This window comes from Odocoileus virginianus, unplaced genomic scaffold (genome assembly GCF_023699985.2).
Source record: "Odocoileus virginianus isolate 20LAN1187 ecotype Illinois unplaced genomic scaffold, Ovbor_1.2 Unplaced_Scaffold_1, whole genome shotgun sequence".
Classification (NCBI taxonomy): Eukaryota; Metazoa; Chordata; class Mammalia; order Artiodactyla; family Cervidae; genus Odocoileus; species Odocoileus virginianus.
Genome location: NW_027224263.1, coordinates 2,762,538 through 2,785,473, shown reverse-complemented (window position 1 = coordinate 2,785,473; position 22,936 = coordinate 2,762,538). Strand labels below are relative to the sequence as shown.

The following is a 22,936-nucleotide window of genomic DNA, read 5'->3' as shown; positions in this document are numbered from 1 at the left end:
ACAGCTCTAGAGAGTGTGCAAGCCACTCTGGAAAGCACAGGTTGAAAGTCAGCTATCCTATGAAGTCCATGAAAGAAAGCTATCCCTTGCCCTCATCCACCTCCTCTACCTCAGAGACAACCACACTGTTAGACCTCCCAGTCAGTACTAGTATTTTCTTGTTAGATGAGAAGGCACGGATTACCTTTGAAGACTAGAGAAAAGAGCAAATTGGTTTTGTAAGATAAATTTTCATAAAAAACTTGAAAACTACCATTAAATAAGAGTAGAGAGCTGCAGGAAAAAGTAATATATAGAAAACAAAGCCCAGCTCTTATTACAAATATGATGGCTAAAATGAAAAATTGAAAGAACTGGTAAATTTCTCAGAAAGTAGATTTTTTGGAGGGGCCAAAATATTGTGGTAAAATATATATAACGAAATGTTGCTTTAACCATTGTTGAGTGTACAATTAGATGGTATTAATTACATTCACAAAAATGTGCCACTATCACTACTACCTAATTCCAAACAAAGTATTTTTTAAAGATGAAAAATAGGAACAGAAAGGTAAGGGTATTAAAGAGTCAGTCCAGGTGATTCATCATTTGAACAACAGAACTTCGAGAGAGAACCAAATAAAGGGGGGGATTTCAAGTATTCAAGAAAATTACCCAGAACAATGTGGGTGGAGTTTGTTAAAAAAAAAGCTTTGCTGTAAGGTGATGTTGGCTGGGCCATTTGGGAAACCCCATGTCAGCACTATTCATAATGACCCACAAATTGGAAACAACTATAATGGCTATCAACAGGAGAATAGATAGAAATTGTGGTATAGTCATACAAGGAAATGCTACATAGCAAGTAAAAAAGAATAAACTACATGCAAAGATATGGATAAATTATATTCACAGATAATTATGTTGTATGAAAGAAGCTATTCACAGTACATTATGATTCTATTTATATGAAGTTTATATGAAGAATAGCCACAACAGTGATAGAACCCAGAATAATAATGAACCCAGAATAATAATGAAGAAAGTGGTGGTGTTGCCTAGAAAGGGGCATGAGGGAATCTTCTGGCATCCTGAAAAATGCCCTAAATCTTGTTAACACGAGCATCCTGAGTAGGATCAGACATGTCTGGCCTGAGGAGGCAAGATTGATGGGAGAAGTTGAAGGTTGGGTGTATTTGGGTGTGTTGGAGGAGAAGAGGATGAACCGATTACGCTCATATTCTGTCCAGCATATACTGGACAGAATGTCAGACTGATCTCAAACTGATCAATTTTGGAAACAAATATGTTTAATTAAGGGTGTGGGAGAACCTGAAAGGCTCATCTGATGAGTAACATCTTTGTGGGCTTGAATAGGAGGAAGTAGACCTAGGCAGCTGTGAAATAAGGGGCACAGACAACTTGGGTGAACTTAAAATACCTGAAGTATGTCAGTATATTTCACTGTTTGCATCTGCTTTCAGTCTCAGTTGGGCTTAGTTTTTGGGAGACTTGACCTCATGTACCTAAAGTTCATTTCCTACTCTTCCCGCAATTACTACCATAGATCAGACCTTCACTACTTTTCACCTATATCAGCTACGCATGCCTGAGTGCTTAGTCGCTCAGTCTTGTCTGACTCTTTGCTACCCTATGGACTGTAGCCTGCCAGGCTCCTCTGTCCATGGGATTCTCCAGCAAGAATACTGGAGTGGGTAGCCATTCCCTTCTCCAGGGGATCTTCCCAACCCAGGGATTGAACCTGGGTCTCCTGCATTGCAGGCAGATTCTTTACCATCTGAGTCACCAAAACAGCTATACTGACCTCCCAAGTAGTTTCTTGGCAAGTCTTTTCTTTCCATCACAGCCAGTATACTCAGTATACTCCATCTTGTACAGAGCTCTGCCAGACTAACCTTCTTAAAATACCACCTTGTTGATGCTCTTTTTATTCAAATCACCATGTCTTGGTATTCAAGTCCCTGAATCAGAAGCTCTCTCTTTACTTGTCTTACCATATCTCTACAACAGAAACCTTCCATTCTCTTTCATTTCTGTGTTTTCCAATCTGCCAAGCTCATCACTCCAAGTTGTTCTTCATCCTGCCTTCACTTAGGAATCACATGGGAAGTTTAACAGCAACAACAACAACCAAAACCCAAACAAATAAAAAACAGTATCCGTGCCTCATCCTCTCTCATTGGTCAACAGTGACCTTTTCCCTAGATCTGTAAGTTCCTTTGACACCTGTCCTTAGATTAAACTATTATACAAAATAATTCACAGAAGAGAGGGCAGTCTTCACAGCTTACCAAGAGAGGAGGCTCCCGGTTAACTGTTGGCTCCCCTAATCCTCTACTGTTGATATGGGATTGATTTTTCTTTTGTGGGACAGATGATCTATTTCCTTTGACACCTGAAAACATGAGAGATTCTGAGAGAATGAAATCTTGAATCAGTTTCTTGGAAGACACTCCTAAGGGTATTAAGAATCAGAAATGGGCTTTAGTGGTGAGACCACTTGGAAGTGCTAACCATCAACTTTATCTAATTCATATTTTTGCCTTGGGGCTGTGAGAAATCAACAACAGCAATAATAATAAGAGTTAAGAGACTCCTAGGGACAAGGAAAAATAAAAGAAGAGAGAATATGTTGACCTATCCATGTGTCTCTCCAGGGAGACTTTTTGAAGCAGAATTATGAAAATGATTCTTTTGAAGTCAGGTATTTCTTCTTGTGGCCAGCTTTTTGCTAGCTCATGGAGTTATAAGGAGCTCAGAATCAGATATATGTATATGTATACATACATATGTATTACAGACATGTCCGCACATATTTTCTTTATGGCCAACAGCTCTACCTTAGCTGTATCTTTGACATTCCTTAGGATGGGGCACTCCAATGCCCACTTTCAATTTGGGATGGTGAATTGTACTCATCAACATAGGAAAGTAGCAGTGTAGCTCCCCAAGAATGGGGGGAGGAACTTCCCTAGTGCTCTAGTGGCTAAGTCTCTGTGCTCCCAGTACAGGGGGCCTGGGTTTGATCCCTGGTCAGAGAACTAGATCCCACATACCGCAACTAACAGTTCCTATGCTGCAACTAAAGATCCCATGTTTGGCAACTAAGACCTGGCACAGTCAAATAAATAAAATAAATATTCTAAAAAAATTATTTAAAAGAATGGGGGAGAGACTGAGCCAGAAAGGGAAATCAGGAAGCCTCCTTGTCTAGTGACTGAATCATGAGCTACTTGAGCATGCAATGCAAAGAGATGAGTTAAAATTTGTCACATTTGAACCCCAGCCTTCCTCAAGATCACATAATTTCTCACCCAAATCTTCATTTCATTGGCCATTAGGATTCATGATGATGAGAGAATTAACTTTTCTCAGGGAGTCCAAGGGAAGGAAAGGATGTGGACTCTTCGTTTCATTTCAGCAGGAGTCTTTATTTTCTCTGCAAGACACCCCTTGGGCTCTCTCTGCTTGTGAATTCTTCCCTTTTGCTTATGATATAAACAATAGCTCCCTTGACCCTATCTCCTAGGGTTGTGGGATATCTTGGTTGACCTTTGGTTGTGTTCTGAGAAGAAAAACTCCAAACTGACCTGGAGTTTTGGAGCTTCAGCATCCTGTCTCCAGGAAGAAGGCCAATTACTTCATTCTCTTACAGCTCTGGGACTTTCTCTCTGAAGTTTTAAAAGATGGCTTCAGCACTGAATGTTTCTTAGATAACAAAGCCATTTCTGTTTTAAGACCCTTTTAAGTTCCAATAAGACTTCTTTGGTCTTGAAACATGACACTGAAGAAGTACTTCGGAGCTTGATGCTGTAGGGTAGACGATGTTCTTGTGCTGTCAGCATGAAATATCAGACTATGGGGGTGAATTAGAAGTTGAACTGTGAACTGAAGACTCTCAGTATGTAGGAATTTGGAAGAGACAGAGATCCATTTAGGCTTCAGTTGTCCAGGAAGCCTTCCTTGGAGCCTCCAGTCTAAGCCTAATGCTGAAGAGGCAAAAGTGACTCTTACCAACTTCTAGTTAATAACAAAGAGTGCATATTCATCTGCAGCAGCATCCCTTCTGTGCCCATCAGCCTACAAGGACAAAGTGGGATGAGAGCAACAACAATACCATGGGTTATAACTCGAGATTCTCAACCAGAGATGCTAGGTATGCCTGAGATATTGATGCCCTCTGCCCTTGGAGTGGCCAGAGCTCCCTGGCAGGCTACTTTCTTACCCATATATCCTAGGGGTCATATATGTTTTCAATGTGTGCTATGTGATGAAAACAATTGTAAAGCACTATTTTAGATAGATCCCTCCTCTGAGAAAACTCTGGTGACTCATGGTCACAATGCTTTGTTTTCATGTCATAGTTCCAGGCAGACTGTCAGCTCTGGGAAGGTAGACAGACTGTGTCTGTCTTGTTCACTGCTGTATCTCTAGTGTCTGCCACTGTGCCTGGCACATAGTACATTCTCAGAAAATATTTCAGGCGAGTCAAAATCACAGTGAGCTACAACCTCACACCTGTTAGGATGGCTATTACCAGGAAGACAAGAAATAACAAGTTTGGTGAGGATGTGGAGAAAAGGGAACACTCGTGCACTGTTGGTGGGAATGTAGATTGGTGCAGCCACTATGGAAAATAGTATGGAAGCTCCTCAAACAATTAAAAATAGTATTGAGGTTCCTATCATATGATTGAGCAATTCCACTTCTGGGTGTTTATCTGGAGAAAATGAAAATACTAACTTGAAAAGATATATGCACCCCATGTTCACTGCAGTATTATTTACAATAACCAAGATATGGAAATAACCTAAGTGTCCATCGATGGATAAATGAAAAAAGAAAATGTGGTGTATATATACAATGGAATAAATGAAATAAGTCAGAGAAAGAAATACTGCATGATCTCATTTATGTGTGAAATCTAAAAAAACCGAAAAACAAGCTCATAGATACAAAAAACATTGGTGGTTGTTGGGAGGTATGTGGGAGAAAGGGGTGAAGAGGGTCAAAGTTACAAATTTCCAGGTATAAAATAAATATGTCCTGGGGATGTAATGTATAGCCTGGTGACTATAGTTAATAATACTGTACTGCATATTTGAAAGTTGCTAAGGAAGTAGATCTTAAAAGTTCTCATCACAAGAAAAAATTTTGTAACTGTGTGTGGTGACTGATGTTCACTCACCTTATTGTGGTGATCATGTCACAGTATATTCAAATATTGAAGCATTATGTTGTACACTTAGAACTAATAAATGTTATATGTCAATTATACCTCAACATAAAAAAGAGAATATTTCATGAACAAATGAGAAAGTCTAGACCATGAAGGATGAGTAAAATTAGGACAATATAGAAGGCTTAAGAGTTTGCAGGGAAAAACAATATGAATAGAATCAGATGTGGTCATGATGTGGGCCAGGCACAATTTGGAGAGCAACAGAGGGGCTCAGAAATGTTCATGTTTTGAGGCAGTGGGAAATTACCAGGCTCCAGCATGCCTATGTTGGGTGAATAAAGAACCAGTGAAGCACTATTGCCCCCAAAGTCAGAATTAAAACAAACACGTGGTAGTTGACACAACTGGTCTTGATTTTTCTTTTAGCATCTAGTTTCAAGTCAAGCTTTGCTTATCCACTGTGGGAACCAATTTCTCACTTGGTCTGGGTCCCAATCCCAATATTCCTAAATGTTCCCACAGCATCTTCCAGCTCAGAGGCCCTCATCAAATCTCCTGGCACTCCCAAGGCAAGGATGCTGTGCCAGCCCTTCATGATGCAGGGGTGAGAGGAGGTGAACGCTGTTGTTTTCCTCACCCACATATTGCGGACATTGCTTTCCACATGGAGGAAGGGTCCGAGTGACTACTTCCTATTCAAAACATCCCAAATGTCACATCCACAGGGACGGCTGCTATGAGCTCTCTGAGGATGAGTTAAATGCCCCTCTTCTGGGCCCTACAGCACCATATGCTTATCATTAATGATGAAGTAACCATGGCTGAGGGCTTCCCAGGTGGCTCAGTGGTAAAGAATCTGCCTGCCAGTGCAGGAGACATGGGTTTGATCCCTGATCCGGGAAGATTCCCCTGGAGGAGGAAATGGCAACCCACTCCAGTATTCCTGCCTGGAGAATCCCATGGGCAGAGGAGCCTGGTGGGTCTACAGTCCATGGGGTTGCAAAGAGTCAGACACAACTGAGCACGCCTATAACCACGGCTGACATTATTAAACATTTAATATGCTCAAAGCACTATTCTAGGGGCTTTCTCAGCATTATCTTATTCAATCCTTGCCACAAAACCCTACAGTGAGCACTTTTATTATAATCTCCATTTTACAAAAGACGAAACTGGAACACAGAGAAATTAAGTGACTTTGCTCAAGTTAACAGAGCTGGTAGGTGGCCAACCCAGAACGAAAATGCAAGTTTGCCTTATTTGTCTCTAATAGGACTTTTACCACAGTGTTGTAAGGGTTTGGGTAACCCCCACACCCTAGAACGTTAGCTTCATTACGGGAGGAAGCGAGTCTCATTTGGATTCTCCACCCCTAACCCAGGGCCTGGCACAGAAACCGGCAATAAACCTGTGAACAGAAAAACGAAGGAAAACAAAAACCCAAGGCTTCCACCAGATGGCGCTGTGGCAAGTCCAAGAGAAAAGTGCCCCGGGCTGCTTCCTTTCCAACTTCTTTCCCACAGAATACCTCAAGTCTTCACATTTGTTTTCTTTCCTTTTCCAGAGAAGACTGAGTGGGCGGGAGAAACATTTTTCAAGATAATGCTTAGGCATGAATTGACACAAATTTGACAATTTAATTTGTGACCTTATGTTTTGGCCCTAAAGGGAAGGTTGACCCTACTCCATTCTCTTAGATTCACACACTTCTTTCAGAGATCTCAAAATGGTTTTCAGACTCTTGTCATTATTAAAAGGCAGAAATAAAATCCGAATTGCCCAAAACATTGAAGGAGGCTGTGTACTGGAGTGAAAAGGTTTCCTGACTAGGAGGTAGGATTCTGATGGCTGTGTGTGTGTGTGTGTGTACGTGTGCTCCATCATGTCTGACTCTTTGTGACCCATAGACTGTAGCCCACCAGGCTCCTCTGTCCATGGAATTCTCCAGGCAAGAATACTGGAGCAGGTTGCCATTTCCTTTCTCCAGGGGATCTTCCCAACCCAGGGATCGAACCCTGGTCTCTTATGTCTCCTGCACTGGCAGGTGGATTCTTAACCACTGAGCCACCTGGGGACTTCAGTCAAGTCTTTCTCCTCTCTGGACTTCCATATTTTCAGCTGAAAAACAAAGGGGTTAGGAGTGAACAGAGAAGTTCTTTTTTTTCCTGTTAGCCTCTGGACAAAGGACATTAGACAGCAGCATTGTAGCATAGTGGTAGTACATTACGGGCGGCTTCCCCTGTGGCTCAGTGGTAAAGAGTTCACCTGCAATACAGGAGCCTCAGGAGATATAGTTTCAATTCCTGGGTTGGGGAGATCCCCTGGAGGAGGAAATGGCAACCCACTCCAGTATTCTTGCCTGGAGAATCCTATGGACAGAGGAGTCTGGAGGGCTACAGTCCATGAGGTGGAAAAGAGTTAGACACAACTGAAGTGACATGGCATGCATGCAGTGCATTAGACTCAGGTTCAAGTCTTGGCCACCTACAAGCTTGTGACTTTGAGCAAGTTAGCCTCTCTGGGCCTCAGTTTCCTCATCTGTATAATGAGAATGACACTGTACCTACCTCACAGGGTTCCTGTAAGGATTAAGTCAGATAATGCATATAAAATGTTTAACACAGTGCTGGGCATATGTAAACTTTCAGTAAAAGCTGCTATTGCACAGAGTTGACTCACATTTTAGCAACTCCATCTAGAGACTGGATATACATTTAGTAGTCAGCAAAATGGGTGATGGGGGAGGCTTTATGTAATAAACCACAAACAAGCCTGGCCCTATTCTAAGGGTAAATGCATGTCATGGATACAAGACAAAGCTAAGTATGGGACTGAAGCAAAGAGCTGGAAAAGTAACCACAAACAATTGGAATCCTCATAAATTATCGGTGGGAGTGTAAAAAAATACAACCACCTTGGGAAAAGGTCTGGCCATTTCTTATAAAACTAAATCACATCTTCCCTATGACCCAGAATTTTCTCCCTCTGTATTTTCCCAAGAAAAAGGAAAATATATGTTTAAAAAAGACTTGTATGAGAATATTCATAGCCACCTTACTCTTAATAGTCAGAAACTGAAAACAATACAAGTGTCCATCAGTGGGAGAAAGGATAAATGGATGACTGATACACAAACTGTGGTACTGTCACACAATGGAGTGCTATTCAGCAATAAAAAGGGACAAATGACAGGTACATGATTGGATGATTCTCAGAAACCTCAGGCTGAGTCAAAGAAGTCTTTTCTTAGCATGTGTCTTTTCAAAGAAGTCTTATACAAAAGAGTTCATGCTATATGATTCCATTCATATGAAGTTCTATAACAGGTAAAACTAATCAATGATGGAAAAAAAATCAAAGCAGTGGTTACCTCTAGGAGTGAAGTGAGAGGACTGCCAGGGAAGGGGCAAGAGGAAGCTTAATCTTGAGTGGAGATAATCTTCTACATCTTAGTAGGGAGCTAAGTTACAGAGTTACATTTGTCAAAACTCAGCAAATGTACAATTAATGTTTGTGTATTTCATCATAGATATATTTTACCTCAAGAGTAAAACAAAAGAATAACAAGCAAATATTGAACCCTATCCCCTGGAGTAGGAAATGTCTACCCACTCCATTGCATGGGAAATCTGATGGACAGAGGAGCCTGGCGGGCTACAGTCCAGGGTGACTTGAAGAGTCAGACATGACTGAGCACATGCACACACACATACACACATACACGTGGAAAGTGTTTAGGAGCAAAATGTACTGATACCTGCAACTTAAGAAAGAAAGGACACTGGATAGACAGACAGATGGATAGGTGAGGGATGGATAAAGCCAATATCAGAAAACTTTACGGTAGGATCTGGCTAATAAGTTACAAGGTGCTGCTGGCAAATTCTTTCAACTTTGCTGTATGTTTGAAATTTTCATAATATTCTCTTTTTTTGGGGAAAAAATGCATACACAAACTTCCATATCCTGAATGGAGCCAATTTCTTTCAAACTTATAAGGCTTCATTGGAAGAAGGCACACCTCAGACCCTAGTAAATATTTCCTGATCACCTACTATATGCCAGGCACTGTTCCAGGCTAGACAAGGAATACGAAGAGAAAGAACACAGCCCTTGCTCTCAAAAGGATTGTTGGGACCATCTGACAAGCACACATATTACTGGTATCCTATGCTGTGGAGTTGCTAAGGATGGAGAGATGTTATCTAGTTGAAAACGTGTCTTAAAAGCTCTCCCCACCAAAAAGAAATGATCATTCTGTCAGGTGATAGAGGAAGATTTAGCTCATGTTACGGCAGTAATCATTTTGCAATACAAATGTACCAGATCAACATATTTGACACCTCAGACTTACACAGTGTTATATACTAATTACATCTCAAGAAAAATAAGTTATAAAAAAGAGAAAAGATTTCTGGTATTGGAGACATGTTGGGTAGTTATTGCTACAAATATGACTGGAAGGCATCTTCAAGCCAGAGCACAGAGAGTTTTGATGGGCACACTAAGGTGATAATTTGTCAAGCCGATGAGGCCCATTCAAGAATTTTGAGCCAACAAGTGGCATCCTTAGAAAACTGCTGGGAGAGAGGGGCAGCTGCAGTAGATATCATTGCTTTAGAGGAGTCAGCAGGCAAGGGGTATTTCACGTGCTTGCTGTGGACACAGGGAGCCGTGGAGACACCAGCAGGGAGGAAAAAGATTCAAAATGACTCAGGACAGCTGTGAACCCCGAGGAGATGAGATCTTGGTTTCGTCTTCTGGGAACTAGGAAACTCTTTAGTCTGTGCCTCTCTCCTATTTCTTTGCCCCATGATGTGGCTCTGTGAGGCTATATTGGTTGTTTATAGTCAGCATCTAAAACCTACTCCAGTATTCTTGCCTGGAGAATCCCAAGGACAGAGGAGCCTGGCAGGCTATAGTCCATGGGGTCACAAAGAGTCAGACACGACTTAGCGACTAAACCATTCTGATTGTTTGCTCATCCATCAGTGCCCAAGACATAGTGCTGTTAAATATTTTTAATAACAACACTACCCTCCTCATAGGGTTGTTTGAAGTTAATTAATAGCACATGCTAGGCATTTGAGAGTCCCTTGGATTGCAAGGAGATCAAACCAGTCAATTCTGAATATTCATTGGCAGGATTGATGCTGAAGCTGAAGCTCCAATACTTTGGCCACCTGATGCAAAGAGCCAGCTCATTGGAAAAGACCCTGATGCTGGGAAAGATTGAGGGCAGGAGAAGGGGGCAACAGAGGATGAGATGGTTGGATGGCATCACTGACTCAATGGACATGAATTTGAGCAAACTCTGGGAGATGGTGAAGGACAGGGAAGCCTGGCATGCTGCAGTCCATGGGATTGCAAAGAGTCAAACACAACTGAGTGACTGAATAACATCAACAGGCATTTGATAAATGAGATCAGGGGCCATATTTCATGCTCCCATATGTGGCCTGGTTATAGGGTGACCTCAGCACAAGCCCATCTCCAAGAAATCTCCAAAATAGGCACATGAAGCTCCTGGGGTTCACTTGAACCCATAAATATTGATTTTATCAAACCACAGTCCCTCTACCCCCAATACTGCACACAATCCTATGAAGCAACTGAGAAGTCCCAGTGGGATCCAGGAACTGTCCCATTTATTCTCCTCCCTCTTTTGAATTAAGGGGACTCTTCCTTTTTAAAACAAGTCTTTGGACTCTAATGCTTAGGTCCAGACTCAAAATTCTCTCCCAATCAGAATTCTGGCTATCCTTCATGCCCACCTCTCATCCCATTCCAGATCCTGCACTCCCTGCTTTGGCCCAGTTCACAAAGAAGTGTCTGTGATCCATCAAAGCCACAGCCAGCTCACCAGTGTGACTTGTTTGCTGAGGTGTCTCTAGGATCCAGCACAGTGCCTTGCACAGTGTAACATGCAACAAGTATTCACTGAAGAAATGAATGAATGAATGATTCTTTCTCGGTCTGTAGTTGGTGCTTCATGAAGCCTTCTTTCCTCCCCTCCCTTGGAGCCCATTGTAGCTTTGCCAGCCTCCTGGACTCCAACAGTGCTTACCATCTGTGCCCGTCCTTTGGCAACTAGCCAAACTCAACTCAGTTCAATTCAACCAACTTCCATGGAGCTGTGCTATTGGCAGGAAACATTCACAGTTTCAAGGAATGGTGAAAGCATTTCCTAGCCCATGGCGCCTCAATTGTACTTTTAAAACAACCCTGGCATGGAACAGAACCTTTTCCAAGACTTTTTTTGAAAGTCTAAATACATGATTATAAATTCCTTCCCTTTGTCAACAAACTTGATTACCAGTCAGGAAATAAGTGAGTTCTGGACAATGGATAAACAGATGATTATGTGACAGGTATGGGACAGGTGTAGAGGGGATGGAAAGCTGGGGAGGAATGAGATTCAATCCTTGTCTGATGGATTCACAATTTCATTAAGTAGGGGGTCGGAGGGGGTTGGCATCTCAGCCATTCAGGGCTGGGGTTGTAGGGTTGTCCAGCAGCCAGCCCCTTGAGTGAAAAGAAAGCTAGAGCCTTCCCCACACACACCTGTTGTTTTTTTCAGAGGGTTGGGCCTTTTTAAATTTTATGACTAGTCTCCATTCCTGTTTCCACTCCCTTCTATACATCTCTTGCTCCCTATGCCAGTCTTCTGCAAATGTGTAACTTGCTTTCTCTCTGATAATTATTTCTTTTAAAGGAATTAGAATTAACCTTGTATGTATTCATGAAAACATTATCTTTAATAGCAAGAACCTTGAAATTAACCAGAAATCTTACAATAAGAGCTCATTTAAATACATCATAGCAGGTCCATAGTACAGAATACTGTGTAGATAATAAAATGATGTTATAAAAAATAGTTACTGACATGAGGAAAAATTCCCAGTGTCTTGTTAAGTGAAAAAGGCTACAAAACAATGATATATGTATGGTGTGTGCCTGTATGTGTGTGTGTTCATGTGAAACATTTGTGTGCTCTTGGGGATTCTTTTTCTTGGTGTTTTTCTGTGTTTTCCAAATTTTGTGCATTGAATACTGCAGTCTGAGTTGGGGCACTATCAGGCGGGGTGTGTTGTCAGGACTCTGAGAGCACAAATAGGGGCATCAAGCAAGACTTCCTTTTGTCAGTGTATTTTGAGGAAGATGAAAGACCCAGAGTATTGGAGAGGAACTCCAGGAATATGCTATTTTGCAAGTGCAAAGGAAGAAGGTGGTGTCTATTCGTGATGAGGACTTCAGACCCATCAAAGAAGATTAAAGAAGCAGTAGGGAACAATTTTGGGTTTCTGAACACAGGGGTGAATGGATGGAAGTGGTGTTGGTGGAGAATTATTTCAGTCATAGCAAGGTGGACTGGGTTGTAGGCAGGGCGATCTGACAGGAGACTCTCAGTTTGCGTATTTGACCTGAGGTAATGAGAGCTTGGATTAAGCTTGTGGTGATAAAACCAGAAAGGAAGGAATGGATTGATCTAAAAGATGCTAACAAGAAAGAATCAGAGCTAGAGATTCAGATTTGGCTAAATAAATGCCATGTGGTCGGTGAGACCATGTAAGGAGACACTTTCCAAGGAAATGGATGTTAAGAGAGAATAGCTGAGGACTGAGTCTTTGGGAATTCCAACAGCTAATGGGAGGAGGAAAGAACAGGAGCCAGCAAAGGAGACAGAGAATGATGCATCAGAGAGATAAGAAGAGAAACTTGAGAACCCATACCACCAGAGCCAAGGGTAGGACAGGAAGAAGGGGGCGGTTGATGGTATCAAATTCACCCTTGAGGTCAAAGATGCAAACTGAGAAGAGACCCTTAAATTTGGCCCTGAGGGTGTTGGTGAACTTACTGACAGAGAGTAATTTTGTCCAAAAGCGCTGGACTCTAGAAGTTTCCAGGAATGGAAAGGAAAGGGAGGGGTGAGAAAATGGAGGCAGCTCATGGATACCGACCATGTGACAAGAGTCATGTGTTATGACATGGAACAAGGTCAAACTTTATTATTCTAGTCCTGCTGCTTAACCATTTGAATCTATTGGCTTATAAGCCTGTTGAAAGTAAAAGTTTCAATGATTGTATTCATGCTACAGTAAAGAGGCTTCTTCCTCCCACTCCCCGAAACAAAAAACCCTAGGTATTATGGGCATGTTTTAAATGTTTTAACAGATCAGAGAGGTTTTTTAGCTTAACATTTCTGTCGTTAGGTTGGTAGTGCTTTGAGAATTTCCTAGCTGTGTCCTCTGGCATTAGTCATACCAATTCACTTGAACAGTTCTTCCCTGAGTCCCTCTGAGGTGAGGACATTGAGGCAAGGTGATTAGGAGGGATGCAGTGGTCAGGGTCACGTGGAATGTCTCTAAGAGGTATGTAGAGGCTGCTAAGCAAGGTTCTGTTTGAGACCCTGGGTACGGTTTGGTGCCACCTTCACTCCAACATACAGAAGGCTACAGCCCCGCAGTGGCTGGCCCTCTAGTTGAAGGGTGGATGAAGCAGAGACATCAGAAAAACATATCTTTTTAAACCTATGGTCCTTGCAGATCAAATGGCCCCTGGACTGAATGATCTTAAACAGGCAGCTTTATTTGCATGGGGTGCATACAGGCATATAGCTTTTTAAAAAAAATCCCTTTTATTCTTACTTGGCAATCATATACGAGACCTGACCAGCACTACTTCATTTTTTTTTCCTACTCGCTGTTTAGAAATCAATCCTTTGAGCAGTTTCTCTTTGTGAATCCCAGTCTGTTTCCAGTTGGACATACTATGAACTTATCTCTGTCTTAGTGCCTTGATTCCCCCTAAAAGAAGACTGTTATTGTTTTCTAGTTGCTAAGTCATGTCCAACCCTTTGTGACCCCATGGACTGTAGCCTGCCAGGCTCCTCTGTCCATGGCATTTTCCAGGCAAGAATACTGGAGTGAGTTGCCATTTCCTTCTCTAGGGGATCTTCCAGACCCAGGGATTGAACCCACATCAGCAGGCAGATTCTTTACCACTGAGCCACCAGGGAATACCCTCTGAGGAAAAAAAAAATGACTGCTGCATGAGCCAGCAGGGCCAAGACCTATTACCAAGCCCCACAGAGGCACAGAGCTGGATATCAGCCTAATTGGGTGTGGAGGTCAGCAAATTCTCTAGAATTGGCACTTTTCAGATCCTGAGATGTCTAGAGTATAGCCAAATGGTCTTTTAAATGTCCCTGCTCCTTTTAATGGAAGAACTTGGCTGCTTATCTGGGAAGATGACTTGCCACCCAAGGGAAAACAGGGTCACATAATAGATGTTACACTCACATGCTAAGATGTGGAGGCCCCTCTAAAAATATGATAGGAGATCAGAGCAGGGGTACTTCCCAGGAGGCTAGTATATTATCAGAAGCCTTTTTGGAAGCCTGGGGCATCCTACTCCACTTCAGTCGCCATATTTGTTCTGAGCATCTTCTGAATAAGATGCTCACCTCCTCCATCCAGGGGAAGCAATGATGGCTGGGAAGCTAGGCCAGGGTCCTTGTCTACATCAGTAATCACCAGCTCTGAGAGGCGGACCAGCGGTCTCTGCTGCCACATTCTGTGAGAGCTGATGGAACCCCCGCACAGTGCCGGCCTTGGGAGGGGGGGGGCAGGGGCGGGGCGGTGGGCAGATGCTGTAACTGGGCCAAAATTGGGTCTGCAGGGCAGGTGGCCAGAACTTAGAAGGAATTCTCTTCCGCTGCAGCCCGGGGTCCAGGCTTGGCCCCAGTGAGCCGCCCAGCCAGTCTTGGCCGCCGGGGGCCCCGCGCATTCCGCGCCCCCGCCCCCTTCGCCCCTCTCCTGGCCTCGCCCCCTCCCTCGTCCCCTTCTCCTCCCCCCACCAGCTGTCCCCTATCCCCGGGGCGGCGAGACAGCCTGGGAAGAGGCGGCCTCGGGCCGAGGGGGCGTGGTGGGGAAGGGGAGGAGGTGCGGGGGTGAGGGAATAAGGAGGCCAGGGCGGCGGGGCCCCCCAGCCACTCCGCCACCCGCCTTGGAGGAGCCGGGTACCGCCGCCGCTCGCCCGCCCGCATCCCCTCGGCCTGGCCCGGGGGCAAGGTCAACAGCGATCTGGAGCCGCCGTGTCACTCCCCGACAGCCATGAACTGCAGCGAGAGTCAGCGGCTGCGGACCCTGCTGAGCCGCCTGCTGCTGGAGCTGCATCACCGGGGCAACGCCAGTGGCTTGGGCGCCGGCCCCGGCCCGAGCATGGGCATGGGGGTCGTGCCCGACCCCTTCGTGGGCCGCGAGGTAACCAGCGCCAAGGGCGACGACGCCTATCTCTACATCCTGCTCATCATGGTCTTCTACGCCTGCCTGGCCGGCGGCCTCATCTTAGCCTACACCCGCTCCCGCAAGCTCGTCGAGGCCAAGGACGAGCCGTCCCAGGCCTGCGCCCAGCACGAGTGGCTGCCGGGAGGGGCCCCGGTCACCGCCGACGCCGAGACATTGGCCGGCTCGCCAGCCGAGGGCCGCCGCCAGCTCGCCCCCGGCGGGCTGCCCGCTCCGGCCATGGCCCGGGGCACCGAGGGGGTCTAGAACCGCCACCCAGCTCTCTGGCTCGCCCGCTCCCTCCTCAGCTCGCTTGTCTCGCCGTGTCCTCTCCTCCCCTTCCAGGGCTTGCCTCCCCTGAGGCTCAGAAGACGTTGAGAGGCCAGGAGACCTCGCCTGGAGGGCCGTGGAAGAAGCATTACCCTCCGGGCCAGCCTCTCGCTCCTCTCCCCGCCCCCCAGACCCCCACCCCCACCCCGCACATCCCACCACCCTAAACTGCCTCTGCTCGCTTGTCTTCAGACAGCCCTGACACCAAGCTCCAGGCCCCTGGGAACTGAATCCAACACGTCCAACACTTGGCATTGAACTGAAGCGGTGAAGTCTACCTGAACTCTGGGCCGTCTAACTGGCAGCTGCTCCAGGGGCTCAGACTCTGCAGAGCCAATGCGCTTGCCGCCACTGCCAGGCCGGCCGCGGCAGCTCCAACTTCCTGTTGCCTTAGGGACAGAGACAAAGAAAATGAGACCTCAAAAGTCTTTTCCCTCCCTCCTCCTTCAGCAGGGAGCTAAGCAAGACACTAGGTCCAGTCTGTGGTGTAGAACGGACTTGATGGGGACTGGTGGGGGAGGGGGCTTAGGGGTGGGGAAGACGTCTGAGTCCCAACTGTATGGTTTTCTGGCTTCCAGTTGTCATCCAAAGGTAACTTGCCTACTTTTGAGCAGCTTTGCCATCTTCTGCCATGGACAGACACTGCTGGGTGTATTACCCCAGTACTTCCCTGTGCCTCTCTTATCTTGATTCAGTTGTTAGGGCAGCTATCTGCTCCCTCCATGGAACACGAGGCTCAGTCGTCTCCTGCTCTGTAACCTGGGGAATGTCAGAGGCAGCTAATAAAGGTCATTTAAAAATGATTTAAGACTCTTTTCTCAAAGATCCCAGCGTTGAGACCCAGCACTATATACAGAATGAATTCTTTTTGTTTTTTTTGGAAATAATGTTTAGATTTAGGAGTTGGGTTGTTGTGATATCCAGTTCCAATGTCATAGATGTCACTGTGGGTGAAGAAAAGGCTTATATATGGATAAATGGGTTGTTTTTTTCTTCAAATGTTTCCAAGCTATAATGGCTTTATTCTCCTTTTCCCTTAATTCTGAAGCACTTTCAAATATCACAGTGCTAAATAAGGATTTTTCACTTGCCTTTTGCAGTTTTTTGGCATAGAGTTTAAATGAAAGCAACATCTCATACCCATCACTATTAGCTATTATCAGAGTTAATTTTTAGAAGCCACCTTTGTAACTTTCTCAAAGAAGTGGCTTATTTAAAAGAGAAAAAGCCAACAAAGAGTGTAAATCTTAAATCAGAAAGGAGATGCTTAAACTATCTTAACCAATGATGGGTAAAGTTAGAGGTGTATGTTTATTGATTTATTCTCCTCTGAAGGTCATCAGAAACTTGCTTGCCTAGGGCTTAAATGCTTATACCTGATGATGTCTGTTTGAGCCTCATCAAACACACATGAAGTCACCTCAGCATTAAGTCAACTTGCTTCAAGACAGCTGGTTTCTCAGTAGTAGCAGGACAAAGATATTATGGGTTACTTAAATGCACTGAAAATACACAAGCCTCATTCAAGGCATTGGCTTTGACCTTGTAGCCCATATGGTATTTTACTGGAGCTATTAATAAGTTAGACAAACTTACTTTCATTCCCAGGATTCACTCCTTGAAGATATACTGGCCTTGCCCCACTGGCTCCTCTCCAGTCTTAGTTCCAGCCCCAGGAACTTGCAGGTGGGGGCCAGGGATTGGGCAGTGGTCCAAGACAATGAGAGGAGAAGAGATGATGCTGTGAGAGTCATCTCAGGGCCAGGCAGGGGGGCCTGAATGGGATATGGAGGGAGGACACAAATATCCATCCATGCCAGGGGCATGGCAGGGGAGGGGGAGCAGTGGCAGCCCTCAGCCTTGTATTAGTTGGCCAAAAGTTCATTCAGATTTTTCTGTAACATCTTATGGAAAACCCAAATGAACTTTTTGGCCAACCCAGTATTTTGGGTACAAAAACGTCCCTCACTGATCTGGCATAACTGGAGACATGAGGTTGTTTGATAATGAAGCATCGTCACTGCTCTAGGTGTTGAAAGTTTGTAAACATCTGTACTTTTTTTTTCAAAGACATTAAAAATATATATTGCCCCCAAAAGGGCAGCTGGGAGCAGTTGGGATAATGTCCATAAAAAAGCATGAATATGCCAGCTATGGGAAGCAAATCCCATTGCCAAACTATTCCTGCTTTTAAACACATTTTAACCTTTTGTTTTTCAATTTCATTTTCTTAAAAAAATTTTTTTTCCATTTATTTTAATTAGTTGGAGGCTAATTACTTTGCAATATTGTAGTTATTTTTAATTGAAGGATAATTGCTTTACAGTATTGTGTTGGTTTCTGCCAAATATCAACATGAATCAGCCATAGGTATACCTATGTTCCCTCCCTCTTGAACCTCCCTCCCATCTCCCTCCCCATCCCACCCTCCTAGGTTGTTACAGAGCCCCTGTTTGAGTTCCCTGAGTCATACAGCAAATTCCCATTGGCTATCTGTTTTACATATGGTAATGTATGTTTCCATGTTACTCTCTCTCCATACCTTCCCACCCTCTCCACCACCCCCCACCGTGTCCATAAGTCTTCTGTTCTCTATGTCTGTGTCTCCATTGCTGCCCTGCAATTAATATTTTAACCTTTTTAGGATGATGAGGGTCCTGACCAAGTTCATGTGAGAGTAGCCAAAGAGCTTTCCCAGTGAGAAAAATGAGCTGGATGGGGGAGAGTGATTTGCTTGACTGCCCATCCACTTTTCCCAAGCACTTTCAAGAGTGCAACTGTGTCCCAGATATTGAAGTTTCCCACATGTCTGGACACTTGACTCTGCACCACTTGTGGGGGTGTCAACAGTATTGAAGTGCTCACACTATGGTCAGCATGAGCTGGAAGAAAGAAGACCTTAAGGGACCCGGTCAGCCTGTAGTTTTAATAATGTATTCCTGAATAGCACTAGCTGACTGTACAAACTGGGACATTTTTTTCACCTTCTCCTTAATGTGATTCTAATCAATTAGAGTGATTTTTTTTCAATCTACCCCCCAACAGCAGGCTATTTCTTCTGTGTAAGTAGGTCCCATTTCAGTTCAGTTTCAGATCTTTGCTCCATAATAATAATGAAGAATGCTTCCTTACTTGTAACTTGAGGCTTTAAACCAAGTGGGGCTCCGAGATGTTTTGAGTTCCAATGTCTGGAAGTGCTTATTGACAGTGCAAAAATAAACAGAAGCTTTCCTCCCGTTACAGGCATAATTCTGTGTTGTCAGTTCATTTTTCTAGAGGGATATAAATGGGGTCTTTCATTTGTCTTTAGTCAGTCACCATCTTCTTTACAATTTGCCATCTCCTTTAGAAACCAAAGATCTGCACACAATTTGTATCAATAAGAGGAAAGGGACTGGGCTGCTTTCCAAACAATCTTGCCTGACGGCTAAAGCAAGGACAAGAATCTGGGAGAATTGGGGTCCAGCCCCAGGTTTGCCACTTAACAGGCTTTGTTTCTCAGGGTGATCTACTTAACCTCTCTGGGCCTGTCTCTGCAGCTGTGGGGAGCTGAGGATCAAGTGAGATACCATATGGGAAAGAAGTATAGCAACTATAGAATAAGGTGTTACATTTATATTTTCCTTTTCCTTCTTTGGGGGAGTGCTCTTGGGAAGGTGTGTGGGGAAAGTGAGGAAGAGAAAATTCTCTGCTGTGTTGTTGTTTAGTCATTCAGTCGTGTCCGACTCTTTTGTGACCCCACGGACTGTAGCCTGCCAGGCTCCTCTGTCCACGGGATTTCCCAGATAAGAATACTGGAATGGATTGCCATTTCCTTCTTCAGGGGATCTTCCTGACCCAGAGATTGAACCAGAGATTGAACCTGTGTCTCCTGATTTGGCAGGTGGATTCTTTACCACTGAGCCACTGTGGAAGCTCTCTCTACTGTGTGGTTCACTTTTATTGTTCAAAGAAGAGAATTGCAGTGACTTGGCCACTAGCTCCCAGATTTGTCAGCCTTTTCCCCGAATCTTGAAATCTTGGATAACTAGGAATCTGTGCAAAACGGTCTCACATTCCTATTCTACTCCCATTTATCGGTAGGCCTACAAGTGCCCTTAAAAAAATAATAAATACTGTATTTTCAGGGATTCTAGACTTTGAAGACACAGGTCAGGGATTAAGAGAGGACATAAGAGAAGAGAATGAAGGGAAATAATCACAGGCTGTGGGCTTCATGAGAGACTTAGGAGGAAGAGCAATCTGGAATGTTCTGTGAAGGTAAGGGAGCAAGAACAAAGACCACCAAGGGTGCATAGATTAGATTGGTTGATAGCCAAGCCTTGTTGGAGAACCATCAGAATGGCTTTGGGAGAAGAAGTTGGATGGAAAGTCACTTTTCAGCCCCTTTTGTCACTTAATATACCCTGCAGCCTATCCAGAAAGACAAATAATGTGATTAAGTCAAGTCTTCTTTGCTAGATCTCAGCATGGGACCAGGTGACCAGTCCCTCATCAGCTGTTTTTTTTTTTCATTGAATGAAAGATTCTTTAAATTCTATAGTGCTTTACAATTTTCAAAAGTTGCACACATAATTTCATATAATCCCACAAATACCCCCATTTCCCCCTATCTTGCCCCTCCCCCTTCCCTCTCCCCACTGGTAACCACTAGTTTTTTCTCTATATCTGTGAGTCTCATCAGCTGTGTTTTGAGGCAGGCAGGGTCTTGGTACAGCTGTGGCCTGGGCCTCTTCCTCTGAAGAGAGTGTAGTCAGGGCAACGGGGGAATAGTTCAGATACATTTTTTAAAAAAATTGTGGTAAGTTATCTATAGCATAAAATTCAGCATCTTAGCCACTTTCAAAAGTATATAGTTCTGTAGTGTTAAGTACATTCACATCGTATCCATCACAGTGCCCTTGAAGTCAGAGAAAAAGGCAAGCAGCTAATTTATGTAGAAGGAAGCAGGGCTTAATCATTGCTTCATACGACTCGCCATTTAGGGTATTCACACTTTATAATAGACCCTTCAGGGCGATGTAAAGGTGAAACCTGAACAAAGAATCTCGAGTTGTGGATTTCAGTGGACTCTGAAAGGAGAGCTATCCAGAAATGTCTATGCAGGATGGGGAAGGTGTTTGGGGGAGAGGTGAACAAAGGAGAAGCCCCAGCAAGATGGTAGGAGGGGCAAAATCACATTTAGAATCAAACCCCATACCTGCCAGAGATGCTCAGAGGGCTCAAACAAACCTTGTGTGCACCAGGACCCAGAGACCCCACAGAGACTGAGACAGAACTGTGTTTGAGTGTCTCCTGTGGAGGTACAGGTCAGCAGTGGACTGCCGCAGGGGCAGGGGCTCTGGGTGCAGCAGACCTGGGTATGGCATAAGCCCTCTTGGAGGAGGTCACCCAGACTTGCCCATGAGTGTCCAGGAGTCTCCGGCAGAGGCGTGGGTCGGTGGTGGCCTGCTGCAGGGTTGGGGGCACTGAGTGTAGCAGTGTGTGCATGGGACCTTTTGAAGGAGGTCGCCATTATCTTCATTACCTCCACCATAGTTTGGCCCAGGTAAATAACAGGGAGGGAACACAGCCCCACCCATCAACAGAAAATTGGATTAAAGATTTACTGAACATGGCCCCGCCCATCAGAACAAGACCCAGTTTCCCTCAGTCTCTCCCATCAGGAAGCTTCCATAAGCCTCTTACCCTTCTCCATCAGAGGGCAGACAGACTGAAAACCACAATCACAGGAAACTAACCAATCTGATCACATGGGCCACAGCCTTGTCTAACTCAATGAAACTATGAGCCATGCCGTGTAGGGCCACCCAAGACAGACAGGTCATGGTGGAGAGTTCTGACAAAATGTGGTCCACTGGAGAAGAGAAATGGCAAACCACTTCAGTATTCCTGCCTTGAGAACCCCATGAACAGTATGAAAAGGCAAAAAGATAGGACACTGAAAGATGAACTCCCCAGGTCGGTAGGTGCCCAATATGCTACTGGAGATCAGTGGAGAAATAACTCCAGAAAGAATGAAGAGATGGAGCCAAAGCAAAAACAGCACCCAGTTGTGGATGTGACTGGTGATGGAAATCAAATCCGAAGTAAAGTAAAGTAAAGAGCAATATTGCATAGGAACCTGGAATGTTAGGTCCATAAATCAAGGCAAATTGGAAGTAGTCAAACAGGAGATGGCAAGAGTGAACATCGACATTTTAGGAATCAGCAAACTAAAATGGACTGGAATGGGTGAATTTAACTCAGATGACCATTATATCTACTACTGTGGGCAAGAATCCCTTAGAAGAAATGGAGTAGCCCTCATAGTCAACAAAAGAGTCCAAAATGCAGTACTTGGATGCAATCAAAAACGACAGAATTCTCTGTTCATTTCCAAGGCAAATCATTCAATATCACAGTAATCCAAGTCTATGCTCTGACCAGTAATGCTGAAGAAGCTGAAGTTGAATGGCTCTATGAAGACCTATAAGACCTTCTAGAACTAACACCCAAAAAAGATGTCCTTTTCATTACAGGGGACTGGAATGCAAAAGTAGGAAGTCAAGAAATATCTGGAGTAACAGGCAAATTTGGTCTTGGAGTACAGAATGAAGCAGGGCAAAGGCTAATAGAGTTTTGCCAAGAGAACACACTGGTCATAGCAAACACCCTCTTCCAACAACACAAGAGAAGACTCTACACATGGACATCACCAGATGGTCAATACCAAAATCAGATTGATTATATTCTTTGCAGCCAAAGATGGAGAAGCTCTATACAGTCAGCAAAAACAAGACCGGGAGCTGACTGTGGCTCAGATCATGAACTCCTTATTGCCAAATTCAGACTTAAATTGAAGAAAGTAGGGAAAACCACTAGACTCATTCAGGTATGACCTAAATCAAATCCCTTATGATTATACAGTAGAAGTGACAAATAGATTCAAGGGATTAGATCTGATAGACAGAGTGCCTGAAGAACTATGGATGGAGGTTCGTGACATTGTACAGGAGGCAGGGATCAAGACCATCCCCAAGAAAAAGAAATGCAAAAAGGCAAAATGGTTGTCTGAGGAGGCCTTACAAATAGCTGTGAAAAGAAGAGAAGTGAAAGGCAAAGGAGAAAAGGAAAGACATACCCATTTGAATGCAGA

The 22,936-nt window shown here is 44.2% G+C and overlaps 1 protein-coding gene across 1 annotated transcript; it reads left to right on the top strand.

The window, feature by feature from the left end:
- Positions 1-15,152: 15,152 nt before the first annotated feature.
- KCNE5 (potassium voltage-gated channel subfamily E regulatory subunit 5) lies at positions 15,153-16,588 on the top strand. The gene has a single exon (XM_020886755.2). It carries the CDS (start codon positions 15,298-15,300, stop codon positions 15,733-15,735), a length of 438 nt encoding a protein of 145 aa, XP_020742414.1. The 5' UTR covers positions 15,153-15,297; the 3' UTR covers positions 15,736-16,588.
- The last annotated feature ends 6,348 nt before the right edge of the window (positions 16,589-22,936 follow it).

What these genes read in the sequence shown, in the direction of transcription:
- KCNE5 (XM_020886755.2), top strand. Translation starts at nt 15,298, where the DNA reads ATGAACTGCAGCGAGAGTCAGCGGCTGCGGACCCTGCTGAGCCGCCTG.